At 46.2% G+C, this 17,189-nt stretch overlaps 1 protein-coding gene across 1 annotated transcript in view; it reads right to left on the bottom strand.

Annotated features, from left to right (window-relative positions):
* The window catches only part of TRPM5 (transient receptor potential cation channel subfamily M member 5), a 102,853-nt gene that overhangs the window by 1,507 nt on the left and 84,157 nt on the right, over positions 1 to 17,189 (bottom strand). The window contains exons 17-24 of the mRNA XM_054970001.1: positions 16,232 to 16,350; positions 15,569 to 15,701; positions 12,073 to 12,247; positions 11,327 to 11,477; positions 10,074 to 10,252; positions 2,263 to 2,395; positions 1,545 to 1,617; positions 201 to 285 (exon numbers count right to left, since the gene is read on the bottom strand). Of these exons, the coding sequence (XP_054825976.1) occupies positions 201 to 285; positions 1,545 to 1,617; positions 2,263 to 2,395; positions 10,074 to 10,252; positions 11,327 to 11,477; positions 12,073 to 12,247; positions 15,569 to 15,701; positions 16,232 to 16,350 (1,048 nt within the window). The remainder of the gene's footprint in view (positions 1 to 200; positions 286 to 1,544; positions 1,618 to 2,262; positions 2,396 to 10,073; positions 10,253 to 11,326; positions 11,478 to 12,072; positions 12,248 to 15,568; positions 15,702 to 16,231; positions 16,351 to 17,189) is intronic.

Genomic DNA, 17,189 nt, shown 5'->3' with positions numbered 1-17,189 from the left:
ACCAAGTGGTATGCTGCTGGCTAGGCTGGGCCCAGTTGCACAGTGGGAAAACTTGCAAGATTTCCCCCCACATTTGCAATGTTCAGGCTGATAGACTAATGTGGTAAAATGATATTCCATGTTTTATTTCTTGGACTTCGTTTTACTTTTACTGCTAGTTTTCTCTTACTTTGAGGTACAACTGTCAGTATCTTACTCACATGTGTAGTTCAGAGCTGGTCTTTTGCAAAATAAGCTGTTTGGGGTATCTACCACTGAGGAAAGGATTACTGTGCAATAGTTGATCTGCAAAATAAAGCATCCCAAGATCAAACAATGATTTGTCCATTACCATTCAATAATAAAGAGATATATGAAGACAAAACTTCACATTTTCTTAAATGTATCTTTTAAACCCTTTTGCCAGTGCCAGACTCTTTTTCTCTGAGTGGCTATGTAAAGACAAGGTCTCACAGAAATGAATTCAAAGTGCCATTTCACTGAAATATAATGATTTTGAAGGCTAGTTGATGGACTTGCACTTCAGTTTCAGCAAAGGACAAGAATCCTTACCAAGGGCTAAACAGAAAATAAAGACAGGGAAAAAATAAAGACTAAACAGAAAATACAAAAATCACTACGAACAATAACTGTAATAGTGAAGGAATATCAAAAACAGTTGACTGTATGACAGGACCAATAAAGTCTACGTGTCCCACTGTGTCTTAAAGATAGATTCCTAAACTGTCTTCCTCACTGTTTTAAAGATGGATTAATAAAAGCACATTATGAGGAGATATTAGCTAATCAAATTTTTAGCCTGTTTTGTCCAGAACAAACAAGCTGCCACGTAGGATCCTACAAACACCTATGCGCAAAGAGAAAATCCTATCCTTCTCCACCAACATCCTTCTCCATATGGTCTCTGCTTCCCCTCTGCCTTGCTGGATCCTGCATTTTTCACCTTTCCCTCCCAGCTTGCTCTAGCACGCATTCTTCCCCACCACACTGGCCCCCACTTCACCTCTGCCACTGGCTCTCCTTTCCGCACTTTCATAGCTGTTGTAATCTTCCTCTTCTATTCTGCAGCCCACAAAGCTTCTCTGCCTCCCCCTCTTGCCCCTTTTGTCCTCTATCACCTACAAAAAGGATTAAATAAAATACAAAGTTCTCATGATACTAACTTGCAATATCTTGTGTTGCCTGGGCAACTCAAAATGGTGGCTGAGATTTTATAATGTAGTTTTACAGGATCTTGCCACTTCTAAAGTATTTTATTTAATCCTCCCTTTTAAGATTTTTTTTTTTTGCAAACCTAGGGGATCTCCTGAGTTTGTAGAAACATCTATCCAAGTCCTTGGAAGATTTTAGGATCTGCCTGCCTCTGAAATCCTGGTCTTCATTAGAGGTCTCCATTCAACTACTAACCAAGGCCAACCCTGCTTAGCTTCTGAGATCTGACAAGATCAGGGTCACCTGGGCTATCCAGGTCAGGGCAAAATATTCAGTATGCATGTTTAAAATGAAGAAACATATTACTGAAGCAAAAGGAGTAGAATTCTTACCTGTGATTCCAAAGATCTAAGCCGTTTATCTTGTTCTTTTAGACCATTAAAATATTTTGAAAGACTGTTCACCCTATTTTTAAAAAATTAGTACTCAGTGAGAGAAGAAACATGGTTATTAAATCAGGTTCCACGGATCATATGACATGCTTGGGACAATACACTGCAGTGGTTTTACTCTGGTGAAAGTTAAATCTAATACTTTTTTTTTTTTACACACATACTGAATTCATCCAACCATAACCAGGCCCACCTCACGTTTGTCCGTTCTGTCTCTGTGAGTCCAACCATGTGACCTGCAATTTTTTTCCTTCAAGTTCTACACAGCCATTATTGTGCAAATTGTGGCAGCCACATGTGCAGAAACCACATGGAGGCATCACTTCAAATGCTGTCATTTCCATTCAGTCCCTGCTGAGTTGCCGGCCTGTGACTGATCTCAAGTGCTCCCTCAGGTGATCATGTTGGGGCCACTAAGTGTCTGAATCAGTCACTAGGAATCCGCCTCTACTTTAACCCATGGGTAGTGAAATATGCACAACAAATTGATCATATTATTGTTTCATTCCCATGGGGCTCATACAATATGACTTTTCTGAACAAACATGTCAGGTAATTTTGAGCTTTATCTGTTAAGCTTAGGGAAGGGTCTGCTTATCTAGTCTTGACTCCCAATTTCAAAATGCAGTTTTAAAGGTCTTTAACTCTAGACATTTACTTGTCCGACATTTTCTTTAGTCTTTCTTCATTACTTTCTTTTTTCTTCTTTTCCAGATTTGCCAGGTAGTTTTCTTTTTGTAGTGCCTCCCAGGTTATGATTTTTTGATCCAGGCCTTCTGGCAGATCTCTTTCTATAGAGAAGAAACAAAATGACAGAATGTGATCAAACACCAGGCAGTGCTGGGAAACCTGCCAATGACTGTGGGTGGGTCGCATGAAAGCTTGTGCATCAGACAATATAGTCATTACTCTTATTTGTTTATATATGGGTTTCAGTTCTCTGCCATGATATGGGGGAAGTAGAATTGCCAGGTCTTCCTAGCAACCAGCAGGAGGGGGTGGAGGATCCTGGTACTTACTGGTGTCTCTATTCTTCACGTGCAAGCACTCCCGACTGAAACACAATGATATCACTTCCAGAAGTGACACTGTTGTATCAAGCCAGGAGCACACACATTTCCTGGGCTGCCTGCCAGTGGCAGCTGAACACTGAGCAGCTTACCACCTTGGAAGTAAACTGCCAAGAGTTTGGGGCTATTTGCCCACCACCAACGGGTACTTGGGAATAGACATCGGCATGAACCAAAAAAATTTAACGAACCGGTGGTTCGTGGTTCTGTGCCGATGATGAACCCGAACCAGCAAACCGCAATGAACTCTTCCCGTTGCCGAACCAGTTCGAGGTTCGTGGGCGTCAGAACGGCCCCCATTGCACTTAGAGAGCCCATATTCACGGGGAGTGTTTAGCAGGCTCTCCTCCAGCCAGCACCCAAGTTTGGTCAAGATTGCAAGAGGGATCTTGGAGTTATACCCTCTCCAATCCGAGGCCCCCTGGAAAGTCCTACTCGATACAATTAGAGCCACCAGTTGATGTTGGCCCAGTGTACAAGGGGTGTACTAGAAGGCAGGCCACCTCCCCTCTAGGAGGTGGGGGGTCTGGCCACTCGCCGGCGGCACCTCCCATGTACCCACCCGCCAGGCCTCAGAGGAGCGTGCTCTTATTCCCGGCGCAGGCCGGAAGGTGGGTGGTGATGGTGGCTGCCGGGCCTGGTGGGCACAGGGAGGCGTGGGGTCTTGGAAGTGGGAAGATCCCCCAGCAACCACGGGGCCTCATCCGAGGGTCCCACTGAGGGACATCCACCCTGAAAGAGTGCGCAGACTGCTGTGGCAGAGGCTTGTCCACTCCCCCTGTATCACAGTGGAGGCTGTCACCAACAACACTCACCTTCCTGCCTTCAGGGAAAGGATGTGACTGGTCGTGGCATTACTCATTCACCCCTGCCCGGAGGGGACAGCCACAGCTGTTGACGGGATGCTGCTCTGTACAATTTTATGTACAACAGCAGCGGAGCTGCCCCTCATGGCCAAAACCACCACTGGCAGACATCACCCACCTTCCTGCTTTCGTGGAAAAGACGTGACTGGTCGTGGCATTACCCATTCACCCCTGCCCGGAGGGAACAGCCGCTGCTGTTGACAGGGGATGCTGCACAACTATACACGCAACAGCTCCTGAGCTGCCCCTCATGGCCAAAACCACCACTGGCAGACATCACCCACCTTCTTGCCTTTGCGGAAAGGACGTGACTGGTCGTGAGACCCATTCCTCCCATGCACAGAGAGGACAGCAGGTGCACATGGATAGGGGTGCACCATGCAGCTCAAACCTGTCAAGCTCAGCAAAAGCTTCTGAGCTGCCCCTTGGGGTCCAAAGCAGCGGCAGCAGACAGCATCCACCTTCCTGCCTTCGTGGAAAGGGTGGGAGGGACTCATTCCCCCTGCTCAGAGGGGACACCAGGTGCCCTGGAAGGGGCGATACTGTGCAGTGCCACTCTAACATCAGCAACAGCAGCAGAGCTATTCCTTGTGGCCAAAAGCAGCATCAGCTGGCAGCACCACACCTTCTTGCCTTTGCTGAAAGGATGAGATGGGAAAGACAGGAGAGGTTGGGAGGCATCTGAGCAGATCCAGAGAGGGAGAGGTTGAAAGAGGGACCATCGGGGAAATGTCAGGGAGACAGGGACAAAGGGTTACTGCCGGCTGCATCGCAGAGTATGACCGGGAAGACCCCTTAGTCGGCGAGCCATGAGCCGAGAAAACCACTGAGTTGTGGGGCAGCGGCATGCAAAAATATCACCCACCTTCCTGCCCTCGCAGAAAGGACGGGAATGGACAGGACCAGGGAGGTCGTTGGGAGGGGTCGGAGCGGTCCCAGAGAAGGCAAGGCGCGAAAAGGATCCGACTGTGAAGTCGGAAGATCCCAACACTTGCAAGGCCTCCTCCGAGGATCCCACTGAGGTACCCTGTGGCAGCAGCCAACATCACCCACCTTCCTGCACTCTCGGAAAGGACAGAAATGTACAGGACTGGGGAGGTCATTGGGAGGGGTCGGAGCGGTCCCACAGAGAGCGAGGTGTGAAGAGGGACTGGGAGCTTGACAGGAAGAGGAGGACCAAGAGGCCCCAAACACCCACCATGTCGGATTGCGCAGGCTGCTGTGGCAGAGGCTTGTCTGCCCCTCCTGTGTTGTAGTGTGGGCTGTCGCCAACATCACTCACCTTCCCACCTTCATGGACAAGAGATGAGTCGAGGGACCCATTCCCACCATGCTCAGAGGAGGCAGGAGCCTAGGATAGTGGGCTCTGTGCTGTGCAATCATCTGTGCCACAGCTCCGGAACTGCCCTACATGCCCAAAAAACAGCATCAGAAAACACCCACTTTCCTGCTTTCACAGAAAGGACGGGATGGGCAGGACAAGTTGTGGGGAGGGGACGTTTGGGCACCATCTGGAGAGGGAGAGGTTGAAAGAGGGAACAGGCACTTGTCTGGGAGAAGACGGCAAAGGGTCACCAGCCATGGAAGCAGCTCCGAGAACTGAGGGAGGCTTGAGCCCGCTGTGGACGAGCTGGGCCGGCTATAACCCCAGGGTGGCTCAGAGCCCGGGTAGGTCCAGGTCCACAGGAGGGTGCCCCAGTAGGTTGAGGTTCACCTTGATGAACGTCAACATGTCCACCAGGTCTGGGTGCAGACGTGCGCAGCAGGGACGGAGGAGGTCTCCCAGGTGGGAGAACACCCACTCACTCTGCACACTGGTGGGAGGGCAGGACAGGATGTTTGTTGCCACGATGGACAGGTCCAGCCATACAGCAGATTTCCTCACGCAATACTCCAACGGGTTGGCATGGGGAGGCTCGGTGGGCTCAGCAAGGTACTCACGCACCATGGTCCCTGCCGAGTCCTCCACTGAGAGGGATGCACCCACCGTGCAGCGGCCAACCATGTAGCCCTCCAACGAGGCCCAGAGATCGAATGGGGCCGTTGGGGTGGTTCTTCCCTGGCGTGGCTCTCTTCCCACCTCCTCCCCCTAACCCTCCTCCTCCTCCTCCACTGCCTGCCCCTCACCCCTGCCCGGTTCCTTCTGTCCTGCCTTCTCTCTCTGGAAATGGACCACCGCTGTGCGGAGCTCCTTTTTCAAATGCTGCATCTGACCCACCTGCATGGTGATGCTGCCCTTGATGCAGGGGTCACAGAGGGAGGCCAGTTGGTATGGCACCTTGCGGCGTAGAGGATGCAAGCGCTCAGCCACGCAGGCCTGGATCCTCCAGACAAAGTCCCGGACCCTGGGGAGCAGCTCTTGCTCGTGCTGGAGCTCCTGGGCCAGAAACCGGTCGAGGCCATGGATCAAAGGGAGGACCTGACCCAGGCTGGCCTGGTAGGAGCACAAGAGCTCAGTGGCATCCTTGAAGGGTTTCATTATCCAGGACATCTGGGAAAGGACTCTCCAGTCCATGGAGCTGAGGCTCAACTCCTCTCCCCTCCTCAGCACATCCGAAGAGGACAGGATGTCTTGCAAAGGGCCCTTCAGCTCCACCAGACAACATATCATGTCGTAGGTGGAGTTCCAGTAGATGGGCAGGTCCTGGAAAAGTTGGTGCTTGGGGTCCCCTCCCTCCCCCTGCTTCTGGAAGAGCTTCCTGGAAGAGTTTATGCTGTGGGAGAAGTGGGAAGCGATGTGCGCGTCCACAATGTTCCCTTGTCCCAGCTGTCCCTCGGCTTGCTCCCCAGCCCGAGCACGTCCCACATCATGAGGTGCAGCTTGTGCGCCATGCACACCAGGCCCGGGAGGGATGCCTCTTTCAGGGCTGCCAACATGTTGGCTCCCGCGTCCGTCACCATGAAGCCACGGACAAACCCTTCCACCCCAGATGTCCACTCCCTCAGAGCCGCCTTTACGGTGGCAGCGATGTTCTTCCCAGTGTGGACCTCGTTCATCCCCGGGCCTGAAGAAGAACTGCCCTGTAGCCCGGGGATAAGTTGGGCACCTTTTTACGGCTGCCAGGTCTTGGCCTGGGGCAGCGTAGGTCCTCTGGTTGCCACCAGTGAGCAGTGATGGCAAGGTACCCATGATGGCAGCCGCTCCACAGGTCGGCCGTGAAGTGCACTGTTCTGCCTTAGGCGGTCGACACCTCTCTGCGCACCATGTCTCGCACTGACTCGTAGAGGGCAGGCACGACTTGACGCCCAACGGTGTGCCGTGACAGCATGAAGAACCATGGGGCAAAGTGCTGGAGCAGCAGTTGAAAGCCCACACCCAACACAACCGATAGGGGGAAGCCTTGCAGGGCAATCATCTGCGCCACCACATGAACGCCCGCCTCCTGAGCCCTTGACCTCACCCTTTTCAGCGGAGCCACCCGACCCCAATGGAACGACTTCCCCCAGGGTGGCCTGCCTGACCCTTCCGCTCCCACCAGCCGCACCCTCGAGGCAAGGTTTCTTGCTCGGGGTGCATTCTGGAGACCCTCCCATCGATCCCGGATCAGAAGAGCTGGTGGCCCTCTGTCTCCCCCCGAGGACAGAGACCACAAGCTCGAGTGGTGCCTCTTCAGGTGCCTAGTCAGGGTCGTCAATGAAAGGTGCTTCGGGTAATTGCCCCCGCACACCAGGCCATCACACACAAAGCACCGCACCACATGGAGGTCAGTTGGAAGGGCCCGAAAGTGCCTCCATACACTGAGGTTGAACCGTGGCCCGCTAACGGTTCCAGGGGAGGGAGGACGAAGGGTTACTGGCTGTGCCACAGAGCTGGCAATGGAAGACGGCGTGATGGGTGGACTGCAGGCAGGGACAGTGCCACCGGTAGTTTGGGATGGGGACGGGCTGGAGGTTTCCTCGAACCCCAACCATTCCTCCAAGGATCCCTCAGCCTCCTCCTCCTCAAACATTTTCAAGAAATCCTCTTCTGCCAGCGGCAAGAGCTCTTCAGCCTCCTCCACAGCTGCAACAGGTGATTTTTTAGGAGTGGGAGTCTCTGCTGCTCCAGAGCCCTATACAGCACTGCTTCCCATGGTGCAACCGGGACAATCTCTGAACTTCCCCCCACGACCACTCAGGTCCCCCACACGAAGCCTCATAGTGCTAGCAAACAAGAATTGAGGAGAGAAGAGATGACACTGAGCCCTCACCCGAGGTGCCCACTGAGCTTGGCTCCAGGGCCTGGCAGCAGCCCTGGCACCAGAGGGAGGGAGGACTAGTGCCCTAGCCCACCACTCCCACAGACCTGACCTGATCAGGCACTGATCAATAATCAATGTGAGCCCTCAGCCGAGGTGCCCACTAAGCTTGGCCCCAGGGGCCTGGCAGCAGCCCTGGTACCAGAGGGAGGGAGGGACTAGAGTCCTAGCCCACCACTCCCACAAACCTGACCCGATCAGGCATTGATCAATAATCAATGTGAGCCCTCAGCCGAGGTGCCCACTGAGCTTGGCCCCAGAGCCAGGCAGAAGCCCTGGAACCAGAGGAGACAGATGTCTATCCCCAAAATCCAAGCTCAATTAAACTCTGTCTCTCTCCCCAAAGGCTAGCTAGTAGCAAGCAACAGCTCTGTCACACTCCACTGCTCGCTGAAAGTGAAACCCAGCCTGGGAGCCCAGTGCTTTTTATAAGCTGAGGTCCCATTCAGCAACGCAGGAGGTCTGTGGTTGGCCATCAGAGCTGCCTATCAGGGTTTGCAGGGATGAGATTGGAGTGCCCATGGCTACAGAACACCCCCTCCCCCCTCCAGGTGTCTTCTCCCAGGTTGTAACCACTTTGCAGTTCCATGGTTGGAAGGAAGACCTGCCGATCAAGGTAAGCTGGGCTTCCATTCGGGTTTCCAGGGTGACAGAAGGAGTGCAGACAGAGTCCAGGCTTTCCCCCAGCTCCGTTTCCAAGGGAATTGATTGATGGTGCCTGACTGTCTGGCTTCACGAACCGCAGAAGAATGCACCGAACCGCGCCTCTAACGAACGCTGGTTCGTTGGACTTGGATGCTCATGAACTGCCGGATCGCGAACAGACAATTGGGCGGTTTGTGGGTTTTTTTGGTTCGTAATGCAGTTCGTGCCCTTGTCTACCTGGGACCCCAAATTGAAATGATGTGTGCCCACATTATCAGTCACAAGATCCCCACTCAGCCAGCCATTCACTTATTTTATTTACTGTATTTATGGTCTACCTTTCTCACAGAGACTCAAAGTAGATTACACAGTGTAAATCAATAACAGGCCGTAGAAAGAGACAACTGAAAAGTACAATATAGGTTGACACAGTCAGTAAGAGGAGACATCAAATGAGTAGTGTGCTAGAACTAGGGTTCTCAAAATCTGAATAAGCATAGCGTATTAGGCATGATACAGAGTGTGAATATAATGAAGAAAACTGGTATTGTACCTGGAAAACAATGAAAGGACAACAAAGTGATATGTATAACAAACAGATAGGTCCTGTACACAGTCCATTTCACTTCCTGCAATATTCTGTTATAGTATAGCCATATTGCAGGTGCCAGCCTGCACATGGGTGAAATCAACAATAGCCCATACATGGGCTTTCTCTGTGGTGGCCCCTACCCTGTGGAACGGCCTGCCTGAGAGAGCCCCCACAATGCAAAACCAAATTATTCAAAAAGGCTTGTTACTCAGATAGGAGAGCTGTATTGTAGGGAGAGGGTCTCAGATGTTTCGCTAATGAGTTAGGAACCATAGATTTCACCATTATATTTCCTTACATATTATCTGTTGCTTTAAATATATACTTCTATATACCACCTGTGCTTCATGTTGTCTAATGTCAGTCCTAGGACTCATTATGTTCTGTTTCAGCAATTCTTCAACATTGTATTGGATCCTTTGTAAAATCCTATGACATTGTTTATGGAAATGTCCTTGACTCTGTATGAAAATGTCCTTGATATGGATTGTACTAATTTCACACTATGTAATCTGCCTTGAGTCTCAGTGAGAAAGGCGGACTATAAATGACATAAATATATAAAATAAATATTTCCTTTACAGAAAAGGTCTCCTGAACTTCTGTTTTACTTAATTTGCAGAATGATGGGAAAGTAGGTTTTGATTTAATGTAACATTTTTACTGTTTAAATTTTTTTTATTTACATTGAACTAATATCTTAATAAGTATATATTAGCCTTGGCCAAAAGCGTGCTAATGTGATCTAGGATATATGCTGAATGAGAGCATGCAAGAACTGAAATAATCTGTCATTCTTATTGTGTCATTCACACAGCCATATGTTCTTACTTATATGTTCATCAGTGGACTTTCAAGTGGTGATGTGTACATATGACTATTCCGCCACTGACAAAAGCTTTCAAATTACTTCACATTAGTTCATATGCAATGCTATTCAATGGAAATAGTTCACACAATCACTGATGAAAAATCAAATTCTGAAAAATCAAGTAATGTGCGTGCATATGTGAACCAGAGCTCAGATTGTTCTGAATTCTTCATTTGCTACATCTTACCCATGTGCTCTTTTTTGTGCTCCATTTTCTTGAATATTCGTCTAAGAAACAGTTTAATGTGGTCAATAATGATAAAAGGTGGGGCAAATGCAGGTCGACCATGGTATTCCACAATCAAGTTGTAACGCTGAAATTTCCAGAATATGTCTGCATTTCCCTGAACAACCTGAAAAGTGTAACTTAAAGGGGGGGGGGGGCGGACAGTCAGACCAACATTTATTTAATACAATTCAGTTTCTCAGATTCATATTTTTGTAATTTAAGTTAGAGATGGCCACATTTTTTTAAGTCAAGACATAAGCGCAGTTCACTTTGACAGTGAACAAACTGGTGTACAAGTGAAGACAAAATGAAATGGGTGATTATACTCTGCTTGTACCATTTGATTTTGATTTGGTAAGGAAATGTCTGGACACAGAGATGCACATCATGCCCCAAAGTGATAAAATGTGAATGATTCCACCCTCCACTTGTAAGATATGGAACACAAGATTGAAAACAGGGCATCTGACCATCTTGCCTGTGTGCCCCCATCCCCTCCTGCATCCATCCTGCTTGCTAGTCTTTTTGTACAACAGGGGCAGCTTTTCTTACCCCATGTAAAAACAGCTTGTTTTCATGGACAATCCTGCTAAGTTTCCTGATCATATAACCAAATCAACTGGTACAAAATACATGGCATCCTCATTAAAAACAGGGACCCTGCTAATTTCAAATACTGTCCTTGAATATATTGAATAATGTATTCTAATATTGAATCTTGATAGTATTAAAGAGACATCCATCCTAGCCTCTGCCATACTGTGCGCTCTACACTCTTAGCAAAGAGGGTGTTTCTCTTTTTGCCTTCTAAAAATTATGTACATGTGAACTGAACTCTAGTACAAATTTCCTCCTTTGACATTTTCTGGATCTAATCAGAGAGAGTGAGGATGCGCTCCCCCCGCCCTTTTTTTTAATAAGCCTGCTGAAATGCAACTAATCTATTTTAAGTCACTTCTGAACCACACCACCTGTGTCAGCACTTTTCAGGCATCATCTAGAGAAAGTTAGACACACCTAGGTTATAGCAAAAGCAATGGAAATTACACAGCATATATATGTTTCAATGGTACTAACTTTTCCCTGATTGCATTTGTTGTATGCAAAATGAGTTTCCATGACAGTATCATTACAGCTTGTATATTTTAAAAGTCATGGTTGTACAGATGTTTCGTCTGCCCTCCTGTTATAACAGCTGATGTATTACTTACCTGAACATGGCAATCAGTAGATTCATAAGCAGTACATTTGTAACCAGGAGGAAAATGACCAAGAGAAGGATGACAAGCCAATTAGCATAGTTATTAGGGCATGATAACACATTGCCTTTGGATGTGCAATTTTCCAACTCCATGCGAGATGCTATAATAATAAACACAAAGCAATTGGTTGCAATTCTGCTAGGGATTCAGAGTGAAATATTAACAAAGAGCTTCTCTACACTGTGAGTTTAGCAAGGGATAGCTTGAACTTGACTGAGCCCCGAGGTGAGGTGCAGCATCTACCATTATGTCATTTGGGAATCAGTGGCTTTCAAGAGGAGAAAGTGGTCCTACTAAAACTTAACAGGAAATAATAACATGCCAGAAGGGCTAATTAACCATATCTTGACCAGTGGGATTGGAATGATCAATTTTTCAAGCAGCCACTGTAGTTTTGCCTTTAAAAGTATCTTGATATCCAGAAATTAGCAGGTGATAATGTTTATTTCCGTGTTGTGAAAATTTTCACCTGCTGATTTCTGTGCAAGAGGTGGCTAGGTCCTTTTCTTTTTTTGTTTCTTGGTTGCCATGTGTGGGATGAAGCTCATAGTGGTTGAGCAAGGGGTATACCCGTACTCTTGCCCAGTCCTCATCCTAGAGAAGACGTTTCTTCATAGATCATGCCTTGCTTACTTTCTCTTGGCATCCAAACATAAGGCAATAATACTACAGGATATTTAATCGCTTAAACTCACAATCTATTTCATCCAGTGGAATCTGTCCAAATATTTGAAGGTAAGGACGATAGAGCACCCTTCTGAAGATCCACTCAGCTCGACTGTCATCAGGATGGAGTAAGGCTTGGGTGGTCACACCATAAGCAATGAGCCACACGCTCAAGAAAAAGAGAAAGAAGAAAACATCCTTCATCTGTAAAAGAAACATAAAAATGAAGACTGAAACCACTATATAGATTAAAACATAAAGGAATGTTGTGTTTCCTTGCCTGCACTTTGCAAAGATGATTTCCATCCTGAACAAGGACCTAGCCTTGGTTAGGGGGAGGAGCAGACAATCTTGTGCTAATGAATGCCTTAAAGATGCAGTGAAATGGCAACTATAATGTAGAAGTGGCACTAGTGCCTGAGCACCGTGGGATTTTTTAAATCCAGCCCATTGGATCATGGCACTTGGTATTTAATATTGCTCTCAGGCACTATGTGGAAACCAAGCATATGTGAAATAGCCCTTGTTGTGTGGGCTTATAAAATAAGGTGGATGAAGAAACAGTGAAGACAGAAGAGAGCTTCATAAAGTAGCGGCAAGGAGGGGATGTAGAGATTAACAAGTAGTGAATGAATAGCCCATAGATTTGAGGTGACCCAAATAAATGTTTGTGGAAGAATTATTATTTGAAGAAGATCTGAAACAAGTCTTAATAGTTAAAATGGAAAACCATTTTGCTTCACTATCTGGTGGAAAGAAATATTTTGTGGCCTAGATATCAAGGATCAAGAGCTTTTGCCAGAAACTTGTTTTCAGTGCCAGGGCTCAATCCTGAAACAAAATAATAATAAAGAAGAGGGTTTTTTTTGAGAAGGCACATTTACTTATTATTGGGTAGCCACATCTGGTTTCCAAACAGTAGTCATTTGAAGTCCTATCTTTTAGGGAAACTGTATCTTATGCAGGGAAAGAGCCTGACAATGAGAGTCTATCTGTCTATCTAACAAAGAGAACTGTGGTTCTGGAAAACTTATGCTACAGCAAAGTTGGTTAGTCTTAAAGGTGCTACTGGACTCTTTACTATTTTGCTACTACACAGTAACATGGCTAACTCCTCTGGATATCTGTCCATCTGGTACTGCTCATACAGCTATCAGCTTAAACAGAGAAACAATGACAGTCTAAGTTGCCCGCACACAGTATTTTAGCCTCATGCCATTTGTGCAAGTGAATTTCCAATTGCTGCCATTATTCATGCAGCACAAACAGCCCAGCCTTAGGCCTTCTGAAACTAGGCTTCCGTAGGAGAGCACATTAGGGTTGTTAAGAGAAATTCTCTTAATTCCTCTTTACCCAGTTTCTCCCTGAAATCCAACAATCCTTTTTCTCTTTTTAGGAATGTGGAATCAATTTCTAATCAGTTCCTTTTTGATCAAAGGGAAATTCAAAGAGAGGAGGGTCAGGAAGGGAGGAGCTGCAAAATTTCAGAATTTCACTAGGTAGATGCTCAGAAGCAGGCAATGTCTTCTCAAGGCTTCCTATCTTCCTGCTGGAGCCAGGGCCGGTGCGCCCATTGAGGTAGGTAGGCCCCCGCCTTGAGCGCAGGGGGCTGGAGAGGGCGCTGGGGGCGGAGGTGCGTGCCGTGGAACTGGCGGTGGCAGCACTGGCAGCTAAGCAGGTGGGATGGGAAGCCACAGCTGCTGCAGCCTCCCAGCCCTCCTGCTGCCGCTGCCACCACATGCACCCCAGCCGGGCGCAGCAGCCCCAGACCAGGTGCGGCAGGCATCCAGAGCGGTGCAGGGCACCCGCGCACTGTCCCAGCCACCCGCTGCACCAATGGGGTCAGCTGCAGTGCACACTGTGTGATGACGCCACACGTGATGTCATCACGCAGCTCGGGTGCGCGCGTGTGCACACACGCGCACCCCCGGCCTCGGGCGCCAGAAACCCTGGCGCCATCCCTGGCTGGAGCACCACCTTGAGTTGTGTAACATGATTTATTTATTTATTTATTTATTTATTTATTTATTTAATTCGATTTATACCCTGCCCTCCCCACAAATGGGCTCAGAGCGGCTAACATAAAACAACTACAAAGGCTGAAGTTTCAAAAGGACACCTTGACTTATCTTCGGAAAGAAATGAAAGAGAAATCCTGCTCTTAAAAGAGTAAAAGAGAATAAGAGGACTCAATGGCTATATCTAAAAATATCAGAAAAAGAAATTCCCCACCGCATAACAACCCTAGAGCGCACCATGTCTCATTTTATCACTGCTGAGACTCACTTCAAGGCTCAACAACAGCCCTTGGTACTACTAAGCTAGTGAAACTACCTTGTACTTCTCCCCCACTGATGACTGGCTACATTGCAAGGATATCACACATGTAGAGGGGGGGAGTGGGTACAAGTGCGCTTGAGAGCACAATGCCTATGCGTGGCATTCACTCCCTCCCCATGATGATAATTCAGAAAGCAGTGTCTCCAGTTACAGGAGATGACTCCTCTACAACACATTCACAAGCTGGTGATCATGTGGGAGAGGGCTAGCATACTTATACCGACTCACCATCAATGCACATTGACTGAATATGAGGAGACATCATGCGCAAAGTGCTAGAGAAGAAAGCATGATCTAATACCCCATAGCTCAATCATGATCATAACTGTCTATTTTTCGATTACTTCTGCTCCGTATAACACATTTGAGACTGAAACATATTAGTGGCGCCCATTGATATATAATTTGCCATCATAAACTCTCCATGGATTTATAATTATAAGCACATTTGTGTGTGTGTGTGTGTGTGTGTGTTATGTGCTGTCAGTTTATGAATTAATGAACTCCAAAGCTGTCCTATCATTAACAGCTTAGCCCCTGTCTTGCAGAATGAAGGCTGTGGCTTCCTTTATTGAGTCAATTCATCGCACGTAGTGAGTGATTGACAGTGCAGATAAATGCATTATTGGCATGCTATTTCTTCTTTCAGATGGGCCAACTAATAAGGTAAATATACTTTGACAAGATATTCATGGAACATATAGATGGCACCTTTATAGCTAATGTCCCCTCGATTTCAGTTCTGATTTGCTCCTTCAGACACAGTGGCACAAACTGCTGTTTCTTCTGCAATAATTACACCTAGGATCATACTATAAAACATATATGGTGGTGGCAGAAAATGCCATCAAGTCATAACTGATTTATGGTGACCCCTGGTGGGGTTTTCATGGCAAGAGACTTACAGATGTGGTCTGCCTGGTTCTGCAACCCTGGTCTTCATTAGAGGTCTCTCAACCAATTACTAACCAAGATTGACCCTACTTAGCTTCCAAGATCTGATAAGATTGGGCTTGCCTGGGCTATCCAAGTCAGGGCATAAATCATGTATATGTGGTTTCAAACAGGCAACAATGATATTCATTGCAGCAGAAGTAGCATCAGGCATTTTCAAAGCTTTCAAAATAATATGTGAATCCAATGAACACCTTTTTGTCATGTTTCTCTGACAAATCTTGTACTTACCATTCTCTCTACAATGATAATCTTTGGGCCCAGCTGCTTATGAATGGCAAAAATATGAATCAGTCTGAGAGTGAAAACCATAAAATCAATAGCTAGTATTGTTCGTCCATCTTGAAAGGTAGAATTCAACATTCTGGAGCAAGAAAATAACAAGAAATTAATTAAACTGCCCTATAGCTTTGATTAAGGGATCTTATATTAAAATGAAATTTACATAAGGAAACAATATCTGCCATTGCACTGGTATTCTGATAATCCACCACTTATTTAGTTCTTTGTAAAAATGAAATGTACTATTGGTTACCGCTGTATCTAGTAGTAATAAGGTTACAGATAGAGTGTATCTTGTTCTATGGTTTTACACTTATTAGCAGTGCAATCCTATGGAGAGTTACTCCAGTCTAAGCCCATTGAAGTCAATGGGCTTAGACTAGAGTAACTCTCCATAGGATTGCACTGTTAATTTGTTCAGGAACATTACAGTTTCTGTTTCATATGAATGGTAAATAATCCCTATTAATTTTTTCAAAGATTGATACATTTGAGATGTTGATCTTTTTAGTGTCCATTTTGACTGTGGAAGGCTTTCCTCCCTGGCCTTTCTAGACCATTTCCTATTATAATGGTGCCATTGCATAAAAAGAACTCTTAAAATCTGCAAACCTGCAGGTGACTCCAATGATAAACAGGAAGATGGCAACCATATCACATTTGTTCCAGTTATCTTCTACATATAATTTGAACTTCTTCATCAAATTCATATCCTCATCGGTGAAAAAACTCTAAGTGAACAACAAACAATATTATTACGCTAAACATTTATACAATCATTAACATATGTTGCAAAAGCAATTTAAATTATAAATGTATTGTAACAACGTTATTGTGTTTTATCAAGTGAAATAGGCTTTTGTCTATGGCACTGGTTATCAAACTCTTTGAACTTCTAAATTTACTATACTTTCCGGAACCAATTTATAAACTTGCTGTACTTTTTGGGATCCCCTTGCAAAGTAACTCCATACTACTTTCCAATACAAAATGCAGGAATCTTGCATCAGTTAATACTAAACTAATTTATATATTTTTATTTTTTAACATTTACAAATATATAGTATTATTTCACAGTAGGCTGCATTTTTTGGCCATTTCACACATTACATGGAGGCAAGCCCAAATTTGCCATTAAACTTTCCAGAGCTCCTCAGACCCTGTTATACCTCCTTCCTCCTGCAACTCACCTGTAAGATACTGTAACTCACTGGAACGTGCCTCATAAATCTCTACTCCAATATTTTCTTCTCACAAAGAAACTAGCCTCTGTAGCTATGTCTCATGGCAGTGGTGGGAAAGAGCAGTATTCAGCTCCCCCTTTTTATAATTTGAATATTTTAGATAACTTTAGGCAATCAACCACTGTTTGATCATTGGAGATTACTTTTGCTGAGCTGAACAACTTTTAAAATATTTATTCCTAGTTTTCTTTTATTCTGGGTCTTCTTATGCTTATTTGTTCATGACATTTTTTCATTTTAATTCTGTCCATGACAGCTTTCTCATCACGGCAAAGGTTCTGATCAGACCAGTTTACTACAAGGGGAAATTCAGTTTTGCATGTTTC

This window comes from Eublepharis macularius, chromosome 2 (genome assembly GCF_028583425.1).
Source record: "Eublepharis macularius isolate TG4126 chromosome 2, MPM_Emac_v1.0, whole genome shotgun sequence".
Taxonomy (NCBI): Eukaryota; Metazoa; Chordata; class Lepidosauria; order Squamata; family Eublepharidae; genus Eublepharis; species Eublepharis macularius.
Note: the sequence above shows the minus strand (reverse complement) of the source record. Positions and strands in the feature narration are given on the sequence as shown.